The 26,335-nt window shown below is 41.6% G+C and overlaps 1 protein-coding gene across 4 annotated transcripts in view; it reads left to right on the top strand.

The window, feature by feature from the left end:
• The window catches only part of Blimp-1 (PR domain zinc finger protein 1), a 71,418-nt gene extending 46,487 nt beyond the window's left edge, over window positions 1–24,931 (top strand). The window contains exons 1-6 of one of the 4 annotated variants that reach the window (XM_090155779.1): window positions 1,702–1,762; window positions 18,882–19,005; window positions 19,686–19,892; window positions 20,705–20,824; window positions 20,905–21,157; window positions 21,232–24,931. In XM_090155779.1, the coding sequence (XP_090011905.1) occupies window positions 19,695–19,892; window positions 20,705–20,824; window positions 20,905–21,157; window positions 21,232–23,297 (2,637 nt within the window). In that variant the 5' untranslated portion in view covers window positions 1,702–1,762; window positions 18,882–19,005; window positions 19,686–19,694 and the 3' untranslated portion in view covers window positions 23,298–24,931. Of the gene's footprint in view, window positions 1–1,701; window positions 1,763–11,512; window positions 11,530–18,881; window positions 19,006–19,539; window positions 19,590–19,685; window positions 19,893–20,704; window positions 20,825–20,904; window positions 21,158–21,231 lie in introns of those variants that run through there. The other 3 variants (XM_090155780.1, XM_090155776.1, XM_090155778.1) reach the window with 3 other exon arrangements.
• The last annotated feature ends 1,404 nt before the right edge of the window (window positions 24,932–26,335 follow it).

Here is a 26,335-nt window from a genome sequence, read left to right as displayed (position 1 = left end):
ACTTCCTAGAAAAGCTAATTAATCGAGTTTTGAATTTCCTGAAATCTAATGTATTGGCTAAACATCTAGAAATCAGGGACTCTTTCCGGTTCCATTAGAAAATTAACAGTAACTAGACACCCTGATATTAAGATGTTGGTAACCAGTTTTAACATTGAAAATCCAAAATTTATATTAAAATCTGAAATTGGTACTTTTATAATGACTTTGTGAGTATTAACGAAGTTTATTAAATAAAAATCATTACGAAATTTCGCAATAAGAAAAATTAAAAATAGCTGGCAATGAAAACGGGTACCATTATCGAAGGCGTATCGCGAGGCTCATTATACCAGTGGCCTGTCTCTGTAATAAGTGACGCCTTTTCACTCGTAAATTACCTCTAACAGTATAAAAACCCTTTTTTGTGAAAGTACGAATAAGCTTATTCGAGCACTAAAAAAAAACCAACGAGTTGTCCTTGCTGGTAACGCGTCACTGCTCTTTCTCGTGACTGGTTAACACTCGGAATTGATTCCGTCCGCTTCGATACGGATTCCTTTCACCGTAGAAACCATTACTGGTTGGATTACTTTCTCCATCGTGCCCACGTTTAACGTCTAAACACTTCTACCAGATATACCTTAAACATCCAGAAATGTACAAAAAAACACACTAAGGGTTGTCATTGGCAATAGGTGAAAAGATCAGGGTCTCTCAGTAAACGTTTATAGCCGAAAAGCCATAACTCTTTCTCGCTTTGGAGGTCATTTCGGCTGATAAGTAGAACCACCCCACGTGACGTACACCTTCGGAGAAGGTATAAAAAAGTGGCTGATAGGCGGGGTGGTAGCGGTGGTGGTTTGAAAAATAGAGATTATGTACAGATAGATAGAAACTGCGCTTAGATTCCTTGCGGGGAAAAAGGCATCCCGACCTTGGTAATCGAGGACCTCGAAAACCCTTTTAATCCATTCCAGGCACATTTCAAAGTGTCCCCTTCTTTATACACTCTCTCCCGCTAATAAACGTTATTTCTTATAAGCCCCCCCCCCTCCCTCCCGAAAAAATCTATCTGGATAGCTGTAAAAAAGAACTTCAATAGCGGTATATTTTATTTTCTAATTCCCGAACGTGTTTATTAGCCGTTCGCCGCAAATCCCGAACAGTCTTCTCTATATCAGATATTTTTCGCGTACGTTACCACCCATTAAATTAAAACTCGACCTGGACGATTCGGAGTGCCGTTGGGCGTCTAAATTGCGGGTTTTTTCGATAAGGTCTCTCCGTGATTTTTAAATAGTGATACCGTTAAGACAGAGGACAGAGAGAGAGAGAGTGAGTTTGTGTCGGCAGGGAGGAGGATAAGGTGGCGAACGCGCAGAATTCCGCCAGTAAAAGTGATCTGGTTCCGCTCGTTACCCGGCTGGCTCGTTCTCGGGGCTGTAGTTGCCCGTGGGATAAAATTCACTTTTCAAGGTGCTCTCGGTGAACGGGTCTGCCTTAGCTGTTGGCGTCATTGTTGCCCTCCTCGTACGTAATCGTCAGAACTCGATTTTTAATGGACTTACCCCGCGTCAAGTTCGCGCGCTCGCTCTATTATCATCAGCGCTCGAGGTCTAGGCTAACAGGAAGAGTATTTGTTTGGCCCGCAATGACCGCGGCCGACCACATTTGACCGGTTTTCCTTTCGGTGAATCGAGAAACGCGTTATGACAAGAACGAATTCGATATTGGATCTCTTCTTTCTCTTCTGGAATTCTTTCTCAGCTTTAATCAAGAGGTGAGACTATACGGTTCAGTTATCAGTCGCCGATACACTTTGCCCGCTGGAAGTTATTAAATTCGTGTTATTTTAAATATAGTATATTTCAAAAGATAAGATAGATTTTAATTTCATATTCTTTTTTATATTTTTTCACATCCAGGATGTTTCAAAAGGTTATGAACTTTTTTTTTAAAGAGTTGTAGGGGGCGAGTTGTTAAGTATGCCTACTTTTTTTTCATTTTCCTTCGATGAGTGAAAAGAGCGCCAGAGAGCTTCAAAGTGTGGCCTACTTGCCCCTGGAAGTAGGTTGCAACGAGCGCAAAACCCTCAGCAGGGACTTTAAATACTGTTTGAGTTTGCTTTACTACGCTGGCTACCTCGATTTGTTTACAAAGTACTTTACCTATCACACGAACCCAAACCTTAATGTTCGCGTTTCCCTGCTGCTTGGTTTTTATATAGCAGCCTACTTCCAGGGGCTAGTAGGCAACACTTTGAAGCTCTCTGGCACTCTTTTAACTCATCGTAGGAAAATGGGGAAAAACAGGCATACTTCTCAACTCACCCCCTACAACTCCTTCAAATTTTTGCATAACCTTTTCAAAATTACAGTCTTACTATTATTAATTCAACCCTTTCCTTTTGATTAGGCTTATTACAATACGTATAAAACGCAATTATAGCTTGGAAATTTCAATTTTTATCACGTCTCAAATGAATACGGGCATATATAGTGTACGTGGTAAACTTGCTTCTTCATTTTAATTTCCTATATATAACTTGAAGACGGAAATAACAGCGTATTTGACGAAAACCATCTAATTTCACGCGCGGATAGATTTTAACATTGTAACTATTCCGTTTTCATCCAAGACATCTTCCGATACAATGAGCTTCTCTCAGCGTCATCCTCTGCCCGAGATCTTTAATTATACAGCTCGGAAGGTTCGAAATGATGGTGTTTGGAGCCCCTCCTCCAGTAATTCCAAAATATATAAAGATATACTAGCGGTTATAATAAAACGCGGAACTTTTTAATCAAATAGATTTTCCAGAACCTTTGTTCTCGTTAGATTACACCCGTGTACACGGCCATTATTCGTTACTTATTGTACCACCGCGTAACTCATCCCCGATATACGCGTATACAGACTTCACTCTCACCTGGACTTTGTACCAAATTGCTAGGTTATAATGATAGAAAATACATCACATTCAAGGTTCTAGTTGAAATTTGGGAACACAGCCGGATCGAAATTCCCAGTTGATCCAAAAAAGGGGGGGATGGTTTTCAACTGAGAAGAAAATTTTGGCGGGTGCCACGATATCCACACCCATTTTTTTAAATTTTTTTTTCATGAAACTTTTCTTATCCTCTATATCGATGAAATATTAATATAATAAACCTAGCAGTAAAGCTGACGCTTCTAATAATACTAGTGAACGTATAGATTTAACGGTAGAACGAGATACCAGTTAATGGTCGATCCAATTATGCTATATTAAAACGCGTAAAAAAAGGTTAACCTTGGTTTATAAGTGTAAGTAGAAAGTCAGGTAGAAAGTTAGCTAGCGACTTTTTCTTGTCCTTGAACTACTTTCGCTTTTCAGCATTTTTCAGCAAAGTAAAATTCAGCCCGCTTACGCTCCTCGCGGTCGTTTTTCTTACAGTCTCAAAACCTTACCAGTTCTTCCCTACACTTACCCGACAGTTAAAAGGGAAAGCGGAGTGATGGTTAAGTCTCCGTTTCACGAAACATCCTCCGATTAATACCGTGTGTCGGGTGGCAGAGTCGCGTAACCCTAAAAAGGAAAACGCCTTATGGCGCCAGTCGGCTATGTAAAGCGTAAGATCTCCCTTCTTCGGCGTGCGAGAAGATTACTCCATTAAGATTCTCCCTTCTCCGCCACGCGTGTAGAAGCCCGAAATTAAAACGCGGGCCGATCTCCGTTTTAAGGTCTAGGTTAACTTCGTGAAGCGCTACAAAAAATACCCCTAGTTTCGTCATTATATTCAAATTAATTTTTCCTCGAATAACGATGAATTAATTTATAGAGAATAGCGGAATGATTGATTTACCGTTTGTGGTAATTTCCGAGCGCCCTTCAGGCTTAATTTCCATAATTGTTCTAAAAAGATTAATTTTATTTGTGAATTTTATTTTCTTCGCGCTTTTCGACACGTTGAAATTTATTATAAAGAAATTTAAATTTTGTTATTATTTAGGCTGCCCTTAATTATCACACTTTCCGATCTTTCAATTTGAATGCTTAATCTATTTTTCATCTACTAAGGGAATAATGAAAAAATATATAATAACCTTTGACCGTACACTTAATAATTAAAAATAATTACCGGGGTTAACCGTAACGTATTTGTCTTAACACACCGCGGATAGTCGATGTAAACAATGGCTAATTTATATTTGCGTAAATGTATTCGCTTCGTTTAACTCCTTCAATTATCTGATAGTTATCAACACTTTAACTAAAATGAAAGAACGTTTGTTTTAAAACAACCAAGCGTCAAGTTGTAAAAGCTACTTTTAAATACAAACAAAGTTTGGTCTCCATAAATCTCCTTCCGCTAAAAAAATAACAGAAAGAACCATCAGAAATGACGGAACTTTAAATTTCGTTACTGGTTTCCTATGAAGTCAATCGAGACTCGCTTCCGCGATTCAAAAAGCGTGGCAATTACAAGGTCAGCGCTCACTACGTTTGACGCGGAGGCTAAAAAGGCTAAAGAGAAAACCGGTTAAAGTTCACCTATACCGCCTCCCCGCGCTCTCTTTACAAATTTAAAAGCGAGGGGGTTAAATAAAGGTCTAACGAGAGATAGCGAGAGAAAATATACGGCGATGATGATAATAATAAGTCGAAAAAACCGGCAAATTAATTTGCCTTTTCGTAATAATTTCGTTTTAGAAAGTTGGTCCACTTGTTTTCTCAAAACAACTTTCAATTTTAAAAAGTATTTAGGTGAAGGCTGCGCATTCTCTCATTCTTTCTCTTAGTTTTGTCTATTAGTTTCCCGTTCTCCCATCAAACCTGCTAAAGGGGCTGTTGTTCAAACGGAGTAGGCTTATGATTGGATAATGAACGTAGATAAGGTCACGATCATTATCTCTGTTCACAGATTTTGCGCTTTATTTACGCGTATTTGATATAAAGAATTAGTTTATTACGCCAGACTTTCAGGTAGAAAGTAGACACGCCAATTTATTCATCTTATGTAAAAAATTATAATTTATACAAAACCCCTGTTTTATTTTAAAAGTAGGTATTAATGAGGCCCAGTATCGTTTGAATTTCCGTAATTTCTACTCCAGAATTTGATTGGTTGGATCTATTATAACGAAAAGGGGTCGCATTTTTCAAATTATTCTGAGGTCTTTTAAAAAAGTTTAGCAAATTTTACATTCGTGATAATTCTACTCAATTTCCTCTTTGAGATATTAGTATTAGCAGAAGTAAACGAACCGAAGTTATCGAAATAGCGCTCAGAATCGGAGGACGTTTTCCTTATGAAAATGATGAGAAAATCGAGTCAAATAAAAGCTAATTTCCATCCCCGACTTTTGACGCGATAAATTGCACTGGGGAATTGTTGGTATAGCTATTTCTATGTATAAAAAATAGTTTCATAAAAAACAAAACGTTTTTTTTCGGCCTAGGAGCGCGCAAAATTTCAAATTCGAGGTAAAAATGTAATTTCATAAGGAAAACGCCTCCAACATGGGGAGTATAGCAGTCTGATAACTCCGGTTCATTAACTTCTGGTATTAGTTGATTCTCAGATTGATTAATTTCAAGGCAAACCATTCCGGACAATACGTATTAGAACGCCTTATGACAAAATGATGGATCGGTTACATTCGTATTGAACGAGACTTTCTTACGCGTTAATGCGTCTAAGAAAGAGAATAACTCGAAGCGATAATTAAATGGTTTCCCAATTAATTTCTTCGTAGTCAATTAAAAGGACGCCTCGTTGGAATTCTTACAAAGTTCTATTTGTACTGAGCTTTTAATTCGTATCTGCCATTGAAAAGGTAATTTGAGGTACCGTTATCTCGAAAACGCCTTCCAAATTTTCGGCCTTTCGTATCAGAAACAAAAAGTATAAATGAATAACGTATCCAGACGGTGCACGGTGTCACGAAGTTAGGACCTAATTGGCCCGTCTAATCTTTCCACTTGACAGCGAACGGAACTCTAAGTTAGTACCTTTAATATATTAAACCTTTGGCTCGAACTAACTAAACTTACCCAACGCTGTCAAATTAGTCAAAGACAAAGATCAAACCTTTTATAACGGGTTAGAGTAGTTGTCCTTGTTGATAAAGATTTTCGGTCTTTTTATTTTTTGGCCGTATTCAAATTTACGCTTTCTCTGTATATAGACGAAGTATTTCCAACATTAAGAATTTCCCTCTCGAATAAGAGAACGGGTTTTACGAAGCAAGGCCACACTCGAAATTCGCTTTCTAAAAATGCGATTTTAAACGAGCTGCAATGACTAGGTAGATTTTTTATTATATTTTAAAAAATTGGAACCATTTGACATTCGCGTATTGTCGTATATGAATTTCACCCCCGCACCTTTGTACACAAATGTCTTTTTTTGGAATTTATTTTAAAGACAATGTGAAAACGAAGGATTTTAAATTTGGCTCCGTCCATCGCTGCGTTGTTCAAAAACCCTATGTATCTGTAACGTGGGTGTTTAAAGCTGGTAATGTCTTTTTAAAGTCATACTTCGCTCTCAGTTTCGATTTGCCGGCGTTCATCGCGAATTCTTGACGTAGTAAACTGGTTTCCCGTACCTAATAGCTTCGTTGACGGTGTAAGTTTTAACGTTAAGAAAACTCGGTAAACGTCTGGCTTAACCCGGAACGAAATCGAAAACAAGGCAGGAGCGGACAAAGTCGAAATAATGAAAATACAAATTGAACATAATGCATAGCGGTAAATGGCGCGCAACCGGTTTGTAACCTTCATTTAACCCGCGTTCCAAACATTTTCGTTCATAGTTTCTTTTTTTTTCGAGTCAATTTTAACTCCTTAAGGAAAACATATCGTTTATTTCAATGCCGTTAACTTTTAGAATGTTTCGGCTAATGTATAGATATAATTTGTATTTCCCCAGTCATTTTCTCCCGATTGTTTTCTTAATTCAATTTGACTTCGCGACCAGCGAGAGATTTTCATTCCCACGAATCCAAGTAAAAGTGACCCGCCTTGACCCATTCGCCCGATGGACAACGTTTCGTGAAAGTTGAACGAGGGATTCTTTCGGTGACTTAAACTTTTCGTCCTAATAAAGAAAACGCGCGGATATAGTCGGAGAGCTTTACCCGCTGGTCAGTTATTCAACTATTGCGTGGATACGAAATGGACTCTATTGATAAGAATTTCCCGTCGTAACTCTTACAATGGTCAAGACATGGCCGAAGGCGAGTTTGGCCGACTCTATTGTGACCGTTCGAACCCGGTTCTAACTTTCCCAACGCCCGAGGGCGCGAAGACTTTTGTTGTCAAAAGGTGAAATTTCTTCGACTTTTGCCCGAGAAAGGAAACGCGTGATTTTATATACCCGGGTCCCCATCTGGATTTTTTGGAATTTCGGTCGTATTTAAAGGTTTCTTTGTCAGTCTAGACGTAATTTACTGCGCCCTTGCACCCTAGGATGTCCACTGGTCCGAGAGTTCAATTATATTTTGGGAAGGCGAGGAATACCTGGTAGGATATTCGGTTACTTTCCGATTCTAAAAATAGCCGCGGGCTAAAACGGGGAGACCCCTTTTGCGCCTGACTCCAGCTTATATAGCGCTTATTTAAAACTCAACCCTCCCCTTCGATCCAAGATATATTGCCGTGTTTACCGCGCTTGGGAAGAAACCAGTTGGGTTTTTAACTATTTTCTCCCGCTTATATTGGAAGCCAAACGGATGTGGCAGATTGAATGCTTCGACTCATAATTTCTCTGGCCAAAAACCACCGAAAATCATCATTCTTACCCGTTTAATCCAAAACACCTATAAATTTCGCTTCGCTTTCTTATATACTTTCTCTAACAACTCTACAGACAAAACTTCCCTAAAAACCTGCGAAAAAAACGCTTGTACTTGAACCGTACCGTAACCGGAAGGCGAAATACGACGATTCTCAGGTTATTATATCAGTTTCAATATTTTCCTCGTAATATCAGCCACCGAAAAAAGAATCTCGTTATATTTTTACAAATACTTTCTCGAAGTTATTCAAGCGAGAGCCGGCTGGTTTCTAGATAGATACGTATTCGGAAGCTCGTTTCATCCGTATTTCGTAGAGGACAATAACGCGTCTGTGCTTTTCGGAGTTCATTGAATACGGTCGTGGTTTTTTTCTGGCATGTAGGAAGAGTGTACGCTTGTCTATTGATAAATTAGCTTTCTCTTTTTTTTTGTTCGCCGCGACGGGGCGGAGATTGTATTCTTAATTAAAATCATCCTCGTCGAGAAATGAGGAGGAGTTACCCCCACGATACTTCGGAAAAAATTCTTAAATGCGCAGCCCATCGCCGAGGCAATTGACCTGTCGAGCGCGGTTTACAACGGGTCCTTTCATATACATAGGTGGGGGGGACTTATAGTTACGCGGATTTACGAACTTCGAAGGAAAAAAAGACGGGGGTGACACCCTCCGCGTGATCACAATGACCTTACAGCGCTACGAAACGTCTGTACGGGTTTATTTTACACGGTGGTGAGTGTAAGGTAACGCGGTACCCAACCATGAAAGGGCAGGTGAATTTTTTACAATTCCTAATTTAAACCCGCCGAAGCAGACGTTGCGAACCCGGAGACCTTTCGTCGTAATGTTGGGCGCCGCGAATGAAGTCGGGTTATTTCGAATGGCGACAATTGTACTTTCGAAGCAGACCCGCCTTCGAAGGCGCTACGAGCTAACCGCGAGCTAAAGATCGGATTCTTTCGTAAGGAGGTGGTGGATGCCGTTATTACCTTTTTTAAAAAATCTGCCTTTTAAAAGAATGATAATTTAGTCCGCTGTTATCATGTACTTCCGTCTATTCGCGGTCTTGTTCTCGCGGCGTCTGCTTCCATCGGGGCCAAAAAACAATAGTTTCTGCTTGACTGAGTCTCTCTCTCTCCACGTAAGAGATATTGAAGGGACATCTGCTGAAGGCCATCGTTGCGCGGTGGCGTCTTCGGAAGTTCTTCTTCGGAGGAACCACCTGGCCCAGACCCTTTGTTCCTTGATTGCGCCATTTTACGAGGCCCTGAGAAAACTCCCGATATTGCTTATTGGTAAACAACGCGTTTTGTATCCGAGGAAAGTTACCCCGCGCCATCTAGTTAATGATGGGTTGAAAGATTTTTCTTATCTGTACTTCTATTATCTCTAGCTACCTTATAATTTATCGCCTTATTTATTTTGAAAATAGTGTTAAAATAGTGTATAGAGAAGATAATTATACGAAACTCTTGTCGATATTTTAACCCCGGGTTCCGATTGATCGGTTAGCTTCAACCAGTTCATATAAAAACAACCCCCGTACGGCAACAACAGGAAATAGTAATAGACGTTTTTTGTCGACAAGGTAAATACGCAAATATGAGTATTTTCTTTCCGTTTACTTCAAAACGTCAACGGCTTCACCTTCTTCACTCCCTTCAGCATGTGGGTATATATATATATATATATATATATATATATATATATATATATATATATATATATATATATATATATATATATATATATATATATATATACTCTCCCTCAAAAAATACCTCAAACCAAAACATTTTACTTCCGGGGTGTCCTAGCTCGACGTGTTTTTTTCTTCAATACACACGTCTTAGACATTTTCCACCCTCGAAAGCTTCTATTAATCTGCCCTCTCATCGAATCCACCGCCATGTGAGAAAAAAAAATGCGAAAAGCCTTCTTCTTCTTTTGACGAAAGTCGAAGGTTGTTGTACGATTACCCTCTGGGATCCCAGAGTTTGGGAGAGTTGATCCGAGTTAGCCACCCTTTCACTTCGGGGAGAGTCTCTAAAAAACGCGCTTTTTCTACAGGTAGCTGGCTACACAATCGGCGAGAAGGAGAGAGATCGGTAAAAAAAATAAGACCCGGGAAAAGGTCGCGACCCTATAGGTGCGCGAAAAAAGTTCAAGGCGAACAACAAACAGGTCCCGTTATTGCGCGCCGCGAGCATACCTGCCCAACTAGAGTGTCGAGGGAGTTGATGCCAGCGCTGGTGCTACAGACCGAACCGCGGTGGTAACAACGGAAAAAAACAGCCTTCTTCATCTGATTCACGCAGGTGAAAACCTGCCTCTTAGTCTCCCTCTTATCCGTCATCTCGGTACGATTAAACAGCCCGCAGACTACACCCTTTTTACACCTTCAACCACTCCGTCCGTTTACCCCGGACTGGTGGTGTCTACTTTCACTCCCGACTACAGCGGTCGGCTCCCCCTCCTTTTATTTGGCTCCTTCCCCCTCCATTTCGATTCCAAAATCATCATTCTCCTTACTCCAACAACCCCGGGCCCCGGAACAAAAAAATCTCTATATTCTCCTCCCCGCGTCAATAGAATCCCTTTCTGGAGATCAAGCGGGATTGGATACCGGCGTGTTGACCTTTTCCACAATACCACGATGGCGGTGTTGCCGGCGACGCTGAGCCAGGGGACACCCGGTTATACGAGATCGAACCTTCGTCGGAGTCGGGTCGCGGAGAAACGGAAGACCCCAATTTCAATACGCCGCTGACTGGGCCCGACAAAAGTTTCAATTTCTTAGGAAACTTGGACGTCTTTCGCGTTTCACGAGTCGTTAACGCGCCGTCGGAGAAACAAACTACAAATTACTCCTCGCTCAAGTTTTTAAAAGTGCGTGAAAAATACCCCGCGCTTCGAAACTTTAACGCTAGTTTTGGAGTATTTTTTTGAATTAAAGGGGGAAATCGTGGTGGGTGCTAGAGCCAGCCACTTCAATGACATTCGGATTGTGTCCATTTGGCGCGTTTTTCCGGTTTGATGGTCGCCGCGAGATGATCTCGCTTTCCCGTTGCTAAAAAGCCGGAGGACAGCCACGCGGGAGAAAAGAAGCGTCCGTTCTATAAAGCGCCCCGGGAAGATACCATTTTTGATAATGCGTTTTTAGAGATAGCCTATACGAAGGACGAAAAAAATATCAACGTTTATCGTCGAATGGTTTATTTTCGCTTGACCGACCTTCCCCCTCCCCCCTGAGACTCTTAGCCTTAAAAGTGACCAGAGTGGATGTTAAATAAAGTGTCTTCCTTTTTTATATATAAGAGTGCGAAAACGACCCAAATAAGAGTTCGCCGGTAAGGACCCCGTGTCCATTTTAGCTTTCTTTGACAAATGGTTTCCGCGAACGGACAGACGCTATCCTCGTCCTGGACGGAGAGTGACGCGCCCCGACTCGAGGCCCGGAAACGATCTCTCCACCATTCGGACAATCGCGACCCGCTTGAATTAGCGGATCTTTCCTCGTCCGGCACATCCTCATTAGGTGGTCATCTTGTAATTCCAGAAACGGAGACGTCTTTGGTCAACATGTCGGTCACCAGCTTGACCGGTCGCCGTCTTCCCCATTTCGCCTGTTCGACTATCGGTGGTGGTGTTGGTGGTGGTGCTAATGGTTGCTTTGGTTGCGGCGTCATCAGCTCTACGACCCCGAACTTCTCTTCGACGGAATTAGCCCTAACCGCCATCCTGCAAGAACGAATCTTAAAAAGGTTAGCGTATATAAATTGCGTGTAGTCGTTTTGTGAGCATGGTTTTCGTTGTCATTTTTTAAAGGGGCAGTCGCCCTTCGTGGCGTTGCGTGCGTTTATGAGCGCCTTTAATTTCCTGATCACGAGCATCGCGATCTTCTCTTCCCCTTTTGTGTATAAATTTATCCGTTCCGCATGAGCGTCACTTCCTATGTATATCCTACACCAAAGTTGACATCTGCGCCGCTTGCTTTTTGATTTAATTCCCAACCGCTATTTATAAACCATAGTTGTATTTGACTGTCAACCGTAAAAAAAAATGTGTATTTTATACAACACGCGTGGCTGTTTTTGATATTGCAATACCTTGACCTTATCGTTGTTTCACGTTCCGTTATTTAATCATACGAAACTATATTAAGCATATATGTATTCGTGGGTGTTGTTGGGGAAATTTTCAAATTAAAGTTTTCAATTAGACCCCAACGTCAGAGGTCGAGACGCGTAAATTGAGTCATTTTTCCGCATTTTTCGCGCCGTAAAAAAAGAGAGAAAGAGTTAATTCTTCGCTGATAGGGGAATATCCTCTGGCGGATGATTGAGGAAGTATTCTCCAAAATCGTGACTCTCAAACCCAATTAGTAATGAAAAGATAAACAGGTTCTTTTACATTTGTCCGAACAAATAAGGGACGAGGCCTTTTTATTTTCTTTCAATTTTTCACCGTAGCTCCATCTAGTTGCCGACGACGGAACTTAGATGAATAAACGGGAATCGTATAAAGCACCCTCGCCCGATGGAAAACGTTCAATAGGAACCACTTAAGCTTTTTTTTGCTTCCCTTCTTTCACGGATAAGGCTTGTATATCACTTAGTATGTAGGAACCCGAAAAAAATCTCCGGGGTGTTACGCGTGATAGCTCATCGGAAAAAACGAACACCCTCGATTCGGTAGTGCTTTAAATCTTATGGGTGCTTTTGAGCTAACGTTATTACAAGACCCCCCCCCCCCCCCCACCGTCCTGTTCCCCGCTTTCACCCAGCCATCATCACCCTCGTTTTGGTGGGGGGACATTTTCCGCTACGAACCGAGAGAGGTGTCACCGACCGGTCATAAGGTTGATTGGACAAGACAATATTTGTTTCGTTAAAACCCCTTAGAGAGTCGCTTTTCCTTACAGTCGGACGGGTCTTTTAAAGGGCGACATCTATCGGAAAGTCCCGGAGTATTTGGGTTACACGAACGACAATTTTCGGTGCTAGGAACGGGATATCAATCCGCTTAAATGAGAGAAGAAAAAGGAAGAACGGGCCGGGGAGGGAAAAGTCTTTTCTTTTCATCCCGGAAGAATGTTTTCTCCCGTTTTTTTCATAGGAAAACGAGGCTTAGTAGTCGTCGGTTAAGCCTTAGTTGGTCGGGCGCAACTCTTTCGCTATATTTCTATATCGACTGTCGTCGCCCCTTTTACGTAACGCGACTCTTTATGTAAGAGTGTGTCTATGCTTTTCCTCTTTACGCCCTTGTCTATGTACGTATCCCTCCGCGTAAAAGGATTCCGAAAGGACGCGAAACAAAAGAGAATCCCCGCCGCTTTCTAGGGACGAAGAGAGAGAGAGGGCCCGGGAGGAGTTTTGCCGGAAAGTTTTGAAGCCTCGAAAAGCCCTTAGATTGCCCCTACGCGAACTCGGAACTAGGTTTCCCGCGGAGGGATTAAGACTTTTCAACTTCTCGCTTTTGAGAAAGCCGCCAGTTTGTTCCACGGTTGGAGACGCTGGCTTATAGGCTGGCGGCTATTCACTCGAATAAAAGGAGAGCCGGAGAGAGAAGCCGAATTAAGCGCCGCTAGGCCGACTTTCCCTACGAGCGTCGAAGCGTGCCGCTTGGAAAATACAAATTTTCATCCCGCAGTTCCTATTCAATAAAGGGATTCGCGGAATATCCCTTCCTTTTAGGCGTCGATTGGAAAGTTTTGACGAGCCGGAGCTTTTCTCTAAAATAGGTCTTACGCCCCGTCGAGTCGGGCTTTCCGTCGGTGACGCGGGGACGTTTTGGTTAGCCCACTACCGGGGGCGCGACGGAGAGAAAAGGGTAAAAGAGAGAAAGATTTTTGGAAGTACAATTTTTCGCAAACAAGCAAAAGTGCGGGCGGGCTTCCTTCCCTTAAGCCTTTTTGGCGACAAAATTGAGAAGGATGCTTTTAATAGAATTCTTTTCGGTGTTTTTTTTTTCCGTTGAAGTTTTTCGTGCCCCCCTTTTTCAAATTGCATTGGCCTTTTTGACGAGATTAAAGTTTGCTTAAAGAAAAGAGAAGTGTCGTAGATAGGAAATTGCTTTACAAATATTTTCCAGGAAGTTGAATAGACTCTGGAATAGAATTTAGAAATCAATTTATATAAAAGAGGGCTGGGAATTGATTTTTATTTTTTTATCGAACTAAGGGACAAGAAAATTATACGTCAAAACGTGTTTATTTTACGGAATTTCCGGACTTTTTTTATTAGCCCGATCAGTTCAATTTTATTTATATAGTTCAATTTTATCAAAAACAAACTTTTTTTCTATAAAGTTAAAAAGTTCAAATATTGAAGGGATTAATATTGACGTCTTTATACATTTTTTTTTGGCAATCGGTATTGTGTATGAAAAATGTGATTTTAATATTTAATATAAAATTAATCTTAAACCAAAAAAAAATCTAAAATAAAATGTCCACGCGGGGTAAAGCAGCGTATCACTCCGGATGCTATTAAAGTTCCCCGTCGGTTAAAGCTTAAACTTCCGGATAGCTTTAACGACCTTGCATTATATTTGGGCGGCCTTATCAACCCAACATTACCGAATAGTTGGACCACAACTATCGATCTCGTAGACTTTACCTTCCCGGTTACCTTTGAGCGAACCATCTTCTTCTGGGTACGAAAACCGGGCACCCCGTGTTCGTGAATTATGTCCCGGAGAATTTTAAACGTCACCCGTACCTACCTGCCACCACGCGGGACGTTTTTTCCCTTTTATATTTATAGATGGCGTCTCATTGTTGGGCGTTCTGCTATAAGAAGCTTATGTCTATTGACCGTGAATATTTGGGCAGTCCCCCTTCTTTATACCTCTTAACAACCAGGGGGGAATTGGGGGGAGGCAAGGATCTACAAGGGGAGTTCTATTTTCAAGTTCAAGTACGACAAACTGTTTACAATCCAAGATCCGCGCGCCTTTTTTTAATCTAAAAAAATAAAATGTCTAATAATAAAAAGAAAGATTGTCCCTTCTCCCCAAAAATGCGTAAAAATTGGAGGTCGCCGACCGTATTTGACCCACGACCTTTCTCTGTTTTATAAAGAACACCCCGAGAAAGGACGCGACCGTGTCACCTTTCCAAGATATCAAAGTTAACGCGCTGGTGTATATATTTTCGTCTACAATGAAGTAGGAAGCTATAAATAGGTTTTCGACCTAAAGGTCATCCAGATGGGTCTATATTCCTCTCTCTCTCTCTTAGGGCGAAATACGCGTGGACTGAAACGGTTACTTTTTAAAGTTGGCGGAATTAATGTGCCGAGAAGATATCGTATTGTGTATACTTCACGTTTTCTTTCCGTTTTAAATAACGTTTTCCGCTGTCCAGAAGTTTCTATCGCGCCCTTTGAACTAAGAAACACGCTGTTTTGTCTATATTTGGAAGGTGCAACCCTTCTGGCTTTCGCCATTGATGTTCGCATTGAAAGTAGACCTACAAATTACCTAATACGAGGGCCCGTGCAGTCTAGGGGGCTTCACGACTTCTCATAAATTTAACCCCGAAAATGTATACTTATCTTAAGTAATAATGGGACTCTTGTCCCCGTGCAGTCTGGGGCCCCCGATTTGAACCATTTTCTCAGGTTTCCCCCGAAAAATGTTACTTTTAAATTACACTGGATCTCTTGGGGCCGGGAATTATTGGTTTTCCCGGGATCCGGGCCCGTTCAATTATAGTTTTAATAGGGCCCGTGCAGTCTGGGGCCCCCGATTTGAACCCTTTTCTCAGGTTTTCCCCGCAAAACGTATATTCATTTTAAACAACAATTGGTCTCTCGGGGGACCAGAATTATGTTTTCCCGGGATCCGGGCCCGTTCAAGAGGGCCTTAATTGAAAGTCATTTTTTCACGGAACAATAACCGTAACAAAAATATTTTTCTAAACGAGAGGGGTTGGAAGAGGGGGGGGGACGATATCCTTTTACGTTATGCTAATGAAAACAGTTCACGCGCGTCTCACACAACGTTTCGCCTTTTCGCGTGTGGGTCCCATCCGTGTGGGGGTTCAAGAAACTAACACGTTTCACTTTCGTTTTAAATACGTGCGGTTTAACTCGGATAATGGCGGGTAATAACAGATTTGCCCCCTCTAGTGGCTCGCGTTAAAACGAAGGTAAATATATATATTTCCTGATATGGAATATACGGAAGGCGATTCCGACAGACAAAAACCGGTAACCGTTTTTTTTTTCTTCTCCTCCCTGATCCGAATAAAAAAGACGGTGCATTTGCACGCTTGACCTTCGAAGGCTCGTTTCGTGAGACGCGAAAGTGAAATCACGGCCGACGCTATTTCGTTATTTCAACTTTTGTAAATCGCGAAACCAGTTGTTTTAATGGAACTGTAAATAAATATTTGAGTCATCGCGGGCTTAAAGTTTCAATTACACTACCGTAGACCCTTTTTACGCGGCTAAATTTATCTCTTGGGCGGACATCATATTATCATATTCTGTCAAATATAAGAAGAGCCCGTGAAGTAGCCGCACCCGTAGTTAGCGGCGATAAAAAAAGCGATGCAAATTAAGAACCCGTTATAAATGTATATAAATAATGTACAGTCACTTTTCAGATTGAAAGTGAAACGTTGTCTCGTATCATTAACTTGGAAACAGGTTTTTAAGAGATGATGATTTTTCTTTTAAAAAAAGGCGAATCTTGATAATACCTATAGGGCGATGAGAGAATGAATTTATGAGGGATTGACTAAGTACTTTAGCGCAATAACGAGGAGATGGTGAAGTCTACGCCGTGGTGGATCGGAGCGAAATGTCAGTTTAGGTTAGGGTATTAACTGTAGAATAGGGAAGTAAAGGTTTGGGGGAATGTAATGTTTTAACGCGCTTTGGAGGGTCTTGAAAAAGGCGAAGATGGAACGGGGGATGCTGGGGGGACACACCAGGAAAGGATTGAATGTCTGCCCGTTGATCTGGTTGCTGCCCTCCAGGAAGGCGTGTTTCTTTTGCGCCTCGTAGTCTTTAAAGTGAAAGCGATCCTCGCAACGCGCCGAGAATTCCTTTCCGCGCGTCTCGCCTTTCTTTCGGGCATTCCGAACACTTTAATGATTTTCACTCGTGGCCCACGATTTGCGGACAGGTTTCTCGCATTTTTTTCTTCCGCTCGGTTTCCGCATTTTTTTCCGCGGTTGGCGTCGCCATCTCTCGGTCGACGCTCGGAAGCGCGTGAATCTTTTGGAGGAATTATTTCCTAGTCAACACCCAACGCTGGTTGATGCGGGCTGGCGTGCTTATTAGCTTTAAAAGCCTACCTACGTTGTCAATTTCTTTTCATTTTGAAGGAAGTGAACGTTTGAACTTGATATTAAGAAAAGTTCAAAACGGATTAACTCGTTTTCTTCCTCTACAATGCGGTTTTAAGTGCCGTCACCTTTTGAGTAGTTTACGCTCCTACGCCGACCGAAGGTGTCTCGCTAAATTTGGTCGCGTTCGTATTTTTTTATGTAGAAAACTAGCTCGTCTTTATTTTAATCTTTTAGCTCCTCGAATTATGGCCAAGAGCCCATTTATCTTTGCTTGGAACGAGGGTGCGTCTAAATCATAGTTAAATGTAACCCGGCATAATAAGTCGCTAGATGACTTGGGCCTAAGGTGGTGCCTTGGTATTAGCCTAGCTGATTAGCATTTATTATTATTATTATTAAAATCAGGGTAATCGTGATTAAATCAGGGTAATCAAGATTAATCAATCTAATCACGATTTAATCAATCTAATTATGATTTAAACGAGATTTAATCATTATATTCACGATTTAATCAATATAATCGGTCGAATCTAGATTTTATAATTAAAATCAAAACTAAAGTACGATAATTTAATATTAATTATTAATATTGATGGTTCTATCGCAATTGTGTTTGATTCTCGTTCTAATTTCTAATCGCGATTTAATCATACTAATCACGATTTAATCGTTTCAATCAGGATTTATTCATTTTAATCAGATTTAATCGTTTCAATCAGGATTTATTCATTTTAATCAGATTTAATCATTTAATCATGATTAAGTCAGATTTAAACATTCTAATCATGATTAAACGTGATTTAATCAACATAATCGTGATTAAACTGAATTTAACTAAAATAATCACGATTAAATTGGATTTAACTAAAATAATCACGATTAAATTGGATTTAATCTTTCGAGGGGTGCGTCGTTAATCAAGGAAGTGACCCCCCCACTCAGCTGGGAACAAAAACAATCACGTTAAGACGGAGATCTATATTGAAGATGGCAATGCGTAAAGGCGAAGACAAATAATATTTGATAGTTAAATCAAGGACACGGTCATTTAATCCTTTCTTAGTTTCACCTGTCTGGTAACCGTATCGGGAATCGCTTAACCGTCCCTGACCTAAAGACGGTGGTTACATCACGTTGTATGGTGAGCAATATCGAGCTATTGGGTGCAAACGGGCGTCATCGGCGATGGGTGACAACGTGTATGTACTGACACACTGTTACACATACCGTCAGTGTTTCTAGGCAGATAAGCGGATTTAGGCTTTCATTTCTATATACTTTTTTTACGATATTTTTTCATCTCGATTATCGTACGTCGACCCCTTTGTCGTTGTAATCAGACTAACCTTGACGGGAAGAGTGAGAGAGAGAGCTAAAAAAACTATATTGGTATCTCTCGAAAAGTTGAATTATGGAAAAATGAGAGATAGCGCGAGCGGGTGTCTGTTTTTCGGCGTACATTACGAGAAATCGCGGGGCCCAACGAGCCAAAGCCAGCGACGAAGCTCGATTTCTCCGATGGTGGTATTTGATTTAACCCGGAGAAGTACAAACCCTTATCGCTCTCACCCCGAACCTTGTTGGCTCTAGCCTAATCTCTCGACAAAGAACGCGTACACTCAGCTGTTGGGGCATCAACCGCAATTCTCCTTGACCTTGAGTGTTCTCGTTAAATATCGTACCCTTCGTCTCGATTGCAATTGTTCTATAGCAACACTGATTTTGCATATTTCAATATGGGTGTGTGTGTGTAACGACGCTTTCGTGTCGATGCTCGAACGTCTTTAACGTTGTTTTTATTTATTCCCGCAGAATCGGAAGGCGTTACGGGCGATCACGAGAAGATTCACCGCCTCCTTTTCTCAGTGCTTTTCGCAAAATATGTCCTCCTCGGCGCACCTTGCCAGCCACAAACACCATTTTTGAGAACACTAAGGTAACATTTCAATCCGATTCGTCTCTTTTACACGTTCACAACGAGGCATTCGAACGTCATTTGAAGATCACGCTCATATTCTACGTGTAAAATTTGCATCATTCGGTGCATTTTAGCGAGACATAGATTGTAAAGAGTAAATTGGAACGTTCCGCGATGCCCCTTTGTTTACAACAACGTAACCCAGTGACCCCCCTCCCGCCGCGATTCCCTTTTCTTACGCGAGCGTCATTTATCCGACATTGGTTGTATGAATGCCACGGTCGCTTCTTTATCCCAGTGGTTTTACTTTTTTTCCCTACCCCTTCGTCGCGACCAGATAAGAGCCCGTATACGTATTTTTTTTTGCAACTGCATCCCCCCCGTCATCATTTTAAAGCCCCTCACCCACCCTCTCTACCCTTGACTCTGACGGATTTTATCAATAATAAGTCTCCCTTTTTATACGACCTACCCTTCTCATTTGGCTCCTGAAATTCATTACGTCTCATCCCCTTCGCTTCGAACTATATGAAAGACGCGTCTTGGGTCGCGAGCTGTTCAAGCTTATTCGTAAAATGAGGGATCCAGCCACGGACTACGAGGTCGAATGCCTTCACCATCCCTCGATGGATGCTTGTTTTTATTATTATTTATTTTTAAGGAAATAACGAATTTGTTTTGCTTTTTTTTGCGTGTAGCTCCGTAGAATGGAAGATGGGGCCTGGGACATTAGCGCTATCAAGGAAGAAGAGTTTGACCAGTTGGCAGTTTATCGGGTTCCTGACCAGCCCCGCGATGACCAAGAAGGAGGCGTCGAACCGGGTGCGAAAGAAGCCCCGAAAAATAGAGCGGAGCACAGTTTACCCCGAAATTTGGTCCTGAGGCCCTCGCAAACACTATCTGATGTAAGTATACCCTTCGAATCCAATTCGGTGGTTATAAAATGTGTTAGGACTCGATAGTTAATACTTTTCGCGACGGTTCGGTGCCGTACTGTTTCTTTATATATAAGAAATAGTTTTGTTTGCTACTGATAAAGTATAAACGGGCACAATGTCACTGACACATTCCCTATCGTTGGCACTAAGACGATAGTGTTAACCAAGGTTATTATTAGTTAGAGAGTCGGCAATCGTTCGAGTAGTTCGTATCGTACGCGATTTCTACACCTATGGTCTCGAAATGTTACTATTACTTTTTTTTACCGAGGCGCGATATTTATTGAGGAAATGGAAAAAGATTGTCTCTTTTAACGGGCAATTAAGTCGTTTAAAAAGTCGGATTAATTATCGCTGGAATGTCGCCTATTTCGCGAACGAGTGAGAACGAATGGGATGTTAACTTTTTCGAAGCGAAATTAAAAACCGCGCTGTACAAAAGTGACAAGAAGATGGGGACTTTCATCGGGCCACCCCCCGCCTTTCTCGTCCCTCCGCCGAAAGGTACCATCTCCGCGGTATGGCGGATGGGGGGTCGCGAACGGAAAACGAATTAACAAAAGCACGTATAAGCGTCGCGCGCGCCTTTAAAAGCTTCAAAGTCCAATAAAATGCTCGGCACGCTAGAAAAAAGGCACGATTTCTCGATACTTTAGAAGCTTATTGCCGATATAAATTAAATCGCGGTTTAGTCGCTTAAGAAATGATCTTTCGCTGGGCACGAAATTGAAGCTCGACTGAAAATCGTTTTAATTGTTCCTTCGTCTTCGCAATTTAAGGTGCTTGGAGTTTGGAGCACGGATTACATTCCCAGAGGGACCCGCTTCGGCCCTCTCAAAGGGGAGATCTACAACACCGACGATGTTCCTACCGAGGCCAACAGAAAGTATTTCTGGAGGGTAAGTGTCTTAGTTAATTGTTTTACACGCTCGCGAGCGTCTCCGAAGTTATCTCGTTCTCATTTCGATCGACTTCGCAGGTATACAGCGACCCGGAAAACTATTACTATATCGACGGTTTTGACGTAAACAAAGCCAATTGGATGCGTTACGTCAATCCCGCCTATTCCAGCGACAGCCAGAATCTGGTAGCTTGTCAAGTGAAGCAGAATATTTATTTCTACACTGTTAAACCGGTCATGCCTAACCAAGAGCTCCTAGTTTGGTATTGTCGGGAATTTGCTGGCAGATTGAACTATCCTTTAACGGGAGAGTTGATGCTGCAGAAAATCCGTAAGTCGTCGCTATCCTTATCGTTGTCGTAGCTGGTTATTTTACTAATTTTGATATCGTTACGACGCTTATAGGTCAGCAACTTCATCCCGACAAAGAATATTACGTCGACAGGCCTCACCAGCTCACTCCGACCGAAGGTAGTACTCGAAGCGACGAAGGTTACCACAGTAACGGTGGACCCGACGACGCCGTTTTGACACCGCCGGAGGACAGTAGCGACAGCGACAATGAGAACAATTATGTCCTCGATTTCAGCGTTAAGAGCAAGTCGAAAAAGGGTGGTCAAGAGAAGGAGGCGACGTCCAGCGAGGGCGACAAGAGCGCCAACGACAAGGAGGACAAGAAGAGCGAGAACGGAGATTCCCTCGATAAGAACGAGTTCCGGAAGGTCAAGATTAAAATGACCAAGGCCTACAACTACAGGACGAAGTTGTCTCCCGAAAAGGAGGTCCCTAACTGGAAGGCGGACGGTGGAAGTCCCAAGGCCGAGACGCAGTACACGGCGCCCGAACCCGTCAGTCCCAAGTACGCCAGCAGTCCTAAGTATCCCGAGGAGGCTGAAACGGGCGAGCACCGTTCCGCCTTCACTTCCTACGAGGGAATGGGCCAGAGAATGAGCCGACAGAGTCCTAAACCATCTCCTCCCGGTATCCTGGAGAACCTTCTCTTGCAGAGGTTCGCGGCGGAAAGAAACGGCATCGCTCCGAGTAGCGGCGACGCGCCGGAGCCATCCGAAGCCCTGAGAAGGGAATTCTTGCATCGAGAGTCGTTGAAAGAACCCGTGCGGGTCATCGTTCCCAGTGACTCCACCTTGCCGAAGCCGGACACGAACACCGCCGCCCTGATGCCGGTACCCAATCGGGTGATTTATCCCCCGAAGAACAATTTCCGTTACGGCAGCGGCAACAGTCCCGAAATGCACAGTCCGGATTCGACGGATCGTTCTCAGCAGGCTCCCGTTTCAACCGTCTCCAATTCCTTCGGCCCCCCTTACCCTTTGACGTCACCCGTCTCGAACTACTTGTACGTCAACGGCATAACCCCCATGTTTTCGCCGGCCCATTTTAACATGTACGCTTGCACCCTGCCGGAAGGGGTGCACCCCAACTTAGGTAGCCCCAACAGTTCTCAATACCCCCATCACAACCATCATCAACACCACAAAATGGCGGACTACGGCGGCCATCAGATGGGCGTCCTTCCGAGGCCACCGTCTTTAGTCGAACACGGCCATCACATTCCGACCCCTTACAGCAACGGTGGCAGCCCGGGTGACATGAGTCCGGGTTCGCCCCACTCGCCGCCTTCGAGTATCGCCAGCGGAATGAGCAGCGGCCCTTTTTCACCCAATGGTTCCGGTTCCAGGGGCTACCGATCCCTCCCTTACCCCTTGAAAAAGAAAGACGGTAAAATGCACTACGAGTGCAACATTTGTTTCAAAACATTCGGGCAGTTGTCCAACCTGAAGGTGCATTTACGGACCCATTCGGGCGAACGTCCCTTCAAGTGCAACGTTTGCTCCAAGAGCTTCACTCAGCTGGCTCATTTGCAGAAGCACCATCTCGTGCACACGGGCGAAAAACCGCACCAGTGCGACGTCTGCAAGAAAAGGTTTAGCAGCACCAGCAACCTCAAGACTCATCTGAGGCTGCACAGCGGACAGAAACCCTACGCTTGCGACCTCTGCCCCGCCAAGTTCACTCAGTTCGTCCACCTGAAGCTACACAAGAGGCTGCACACGAACGAGAGGCCCTTCACCTGTCAAACGTGCAACAAGAAGTACATTTCGGCTTCCGGGCTGAGGACGCATTGGAAGACGACGTCGTGCCAGCCCAACGCCGTCTTGGACCACCTTCTGGACGGCGACCGATCTGGCGGCTACGATTTCCCCGGAGACATGTCTCCCGACGGCCAGGAGTTCTCGGAACTGATGGCCAGCGGGATCCTGTCGTCCATGAGGATACGACACGGTGACTTCGACCGGAATGGTCAACCACTGAGCCTCGAATCCAGGGACTCGTTCGGATCCAACCACGGATCCGAGCACAGCGAACCGCCGTCACCGTGTGAAAACGAGGACGAAAACGGGTCGGAAAGCAGAGGCGAGTTGCACATCGACGTCGAGGACAGCAAATGAATCAATCCCTCCCTCCCAGTCGTTTCATTTTACTCCGACAAATAGTTTATATTCCGAATACCAGTCGTCGCCGTCGTCGTTACTTAAAAAGCGAGATTCCGCCAACGAAATCGAATGACGGATCGAGAGTTTTTAAGAATCATACGAAGAACAGAGGGACGATCACGCATTCCACATTTTCCGTTCTTCACTGTCACGCACGCGAATTTGGTTCGGTTTTTAAATCCTACCCGCCCACATTAAAAAAAAATGGGCAAACACTTAATAATTTTACTCAAATTAACGCGTGGCGAGAACTACGAATATAAGGTCGCGTTGCGAGACTCTTAAAAAGAAACGCAATCCCGAGACAGAAGACAAAATGATACAAAACAGATTGATTTTATTTATTTATTGTACATTTTTCCTATTTTTTTTTTGTTCTCACTTATCGCGAGTGAAAGGTACTTCAAAACTGTATCTCAAAAAATGAAATCATGAAACCATCTTCCGAGCTCAAAACTCATTCTCTGTTTTTCCATTTATTTGGGTAATAATGAGAATTAAAATATTTTCTTTTTCAAAATAAAAACAAACCCGATCTCGAACGCATCAAGTTAGTTAAAAACTTCCAATAATTTATTAAATTTCTAACCAGAGTTACCTACTTTGGGTTTTCCGAAATTAGAAAAGTAGGCCTTAGTACAAATTTGGAAATAAAAGCGAGGGCCCGTAAGCTGACTCGGAAGTCGTACTTTACCATAGACGGTAAACCCACCGAAATCGCAATTTCACACTAATAAGAATTAAACACTGACTAGACTTAGCTTCTGTTAACTTTCTTTCAAACATCAGTATTAAAAGTTTTCACTGCCCGTCACTTACACTCTATTCGTGAAATAGTGGTGTTTATAGAAAAACTTACTTAAAGTTCTACAAATAAATGTATTGGTATAAATCCTAAATTAAAACAAAATAATACAGTGTCGTAAAACAAACCTTTTAACTGTCGCTTAGGTCTAGATTTAATAGATACTATTAGATGAAGAAAAGCAAACGTGGAGTTATAAACTCCCCACATTTTAGCTGTTAGACTGGCCCAATGTAATTGTATGGAAATATTTCCTTTTGGGGGATCCAACACTCGATATCTCCCGTAAAACGTTAAAAACTTAATTTATTCAACTAATTTCGGTTATTTTAGTGTGTGGATGACAAATTATTAAGAGAGAGAGAGAATGTATTTTAAAAGAAACTCAACTTCATTTTCCCAGTTATAAATTATTTAAAATAAAAATGCAATGCTTCTTTTCAGTTGACGAATTAGATTCCGAGGTTTTAAGATGCAATCTGCTTCTCTCTGCTTATAAAAATAAAAAGTTTAAAATAAATATTTCATTGTAATTTGTCCGGTGATATACTAACGCTAAATATGGTAACCTGGGAGTTATCTTGGTTTAAATTTGGCGCCTTGTCTGGTATACTTGCTTGTTTTCTCTTTTCGAAACCAGAGCGCAGCACTATTCAGACTTCAGCCGAAATTTGTTTTTCTTGTTTAATTTTCATTCATCTCTTTGAACTATTCCGTGTTACTATTTTTAGCTGGTTTAATAACCAAAACAAAAATTTAAACTCCTGGTAATTTACATGTTGTTGGGGTTTTTTTTTCTCTTGAACTGTAAATGTAAAAAAAAGATAAGAAATATATTAATATACCTTGGCACTATTGCATGTGATGTGTATTTGCAATGAAATAAAGCAATACTTCCCAAACTTAAAAAAGCGTCTAATTAATTTCATTAATTAATATTAGTGATTTTAGAAGATATTTTCCTTTAGGATTTTGAAATTAACGCAGTCATGAAATATTTTCCTGTCAAGCAATAAACGTTGTAAGAAGTATTTAATCAAGGATTCTTATAGAATCCTTGATTTAATAAGCCATTTAATTTTATTAGGCTTAAATATTAATATATTTAATTATTTATTTAAGGCCTTATCACAACGTAGAGGGCGCTAAGAACAGAATAAACAGCTTTGTATATTCCTTTCGAGATGTCGCTAGTGTCGCGGCAGGAGGCCCTTTTTATTTTGGACTGTCTGGTCATGTTCAGACCATCGTGTCGATATTCAGACTACGTCTTCGCCCGCTCGTTTAAATTTTAAGCAAAAGTTTACAATTTTCTTCGTGAAAAATGCTTTGTCTATTCATAGAGGAACGGTCTATTATTCGTATATAATATCGTCATTCATAAAATAATAATGGCAATTTTTTAGTGGATTATTAATTGCATTTGTCGCGCAAAATCATCGGGCTATGTTCAGACCTAACTTTTAAGCTACAACACAGACAGAATGTTAGACATTTTTCCTAGTGAATTATGTCATATATAATTTTTTTATATTGTATATTTTTATTTTGTAATTTAAAATCTTCATCCATTTTTTTAATTTATTCAAACAGTCCTAAAGAATTAAAAAGGTTAAAACACTATAAAATATATATTTTAATTTAATATTTGTATGAGATGGGGTGTTTATTAAACCCTTATGACTTCGGAAACTGTACTTTAAGTTAGTTTTGTTTAATTGACTTATATAAAAATAATAGCATATTGTAGAAATGTCTCTAATTTTTTAAAAATTTCTTCGTAACGTATATGGAAAGAAGCTTACATATCAAATACTTCAACGTTCAAACGTGAGATTTAATTTATAACAAAAATTTCGGTTATAAATATTTAAATTAAACCACAAAATCGAAAATTAAGTATATAATACAGCTTTTGGCAGATGGATCATTACATTTCTGTATTAGGAAATCAAAAACATTTTATGCTAATAATTTGCAAGTTTAATAATTAGGGTGTAAAGCGTTGCCTACGCTATTATAAAGGCCTGTGTAGGTCTCCCGACAAAGGGGAAAGTTTTAACGACGCTACTACATGTTTTACCCTCTGAATCACGTAAGAGGTTTTTATTAAGTTCGTTGACAACTTATTCAAGGTGGGCGTTTAATTACCTTTCTTTTTATTAAATTCAGGGAATTAAAATTCTCT

Source organism: Leiobunum rupestre, chromosome 8 (genome assembly GCF_980474605.1).
Source record: "Leiobunum rupestre chromosome 8, qqLeiRupe1.1.hap1, whole genome shotgun sequence".
In the NCBI taxonomy this organism is placed as follows: Eukaryota; Metazoa; Arthropoda; class Arachnida; order Opiliones; family Sclerosomatidae; genus Leiobunum; species Leiobunum rupestre.
This window is presented reverse-complemented; position numbering and strand designations above follow the sequence as displayed.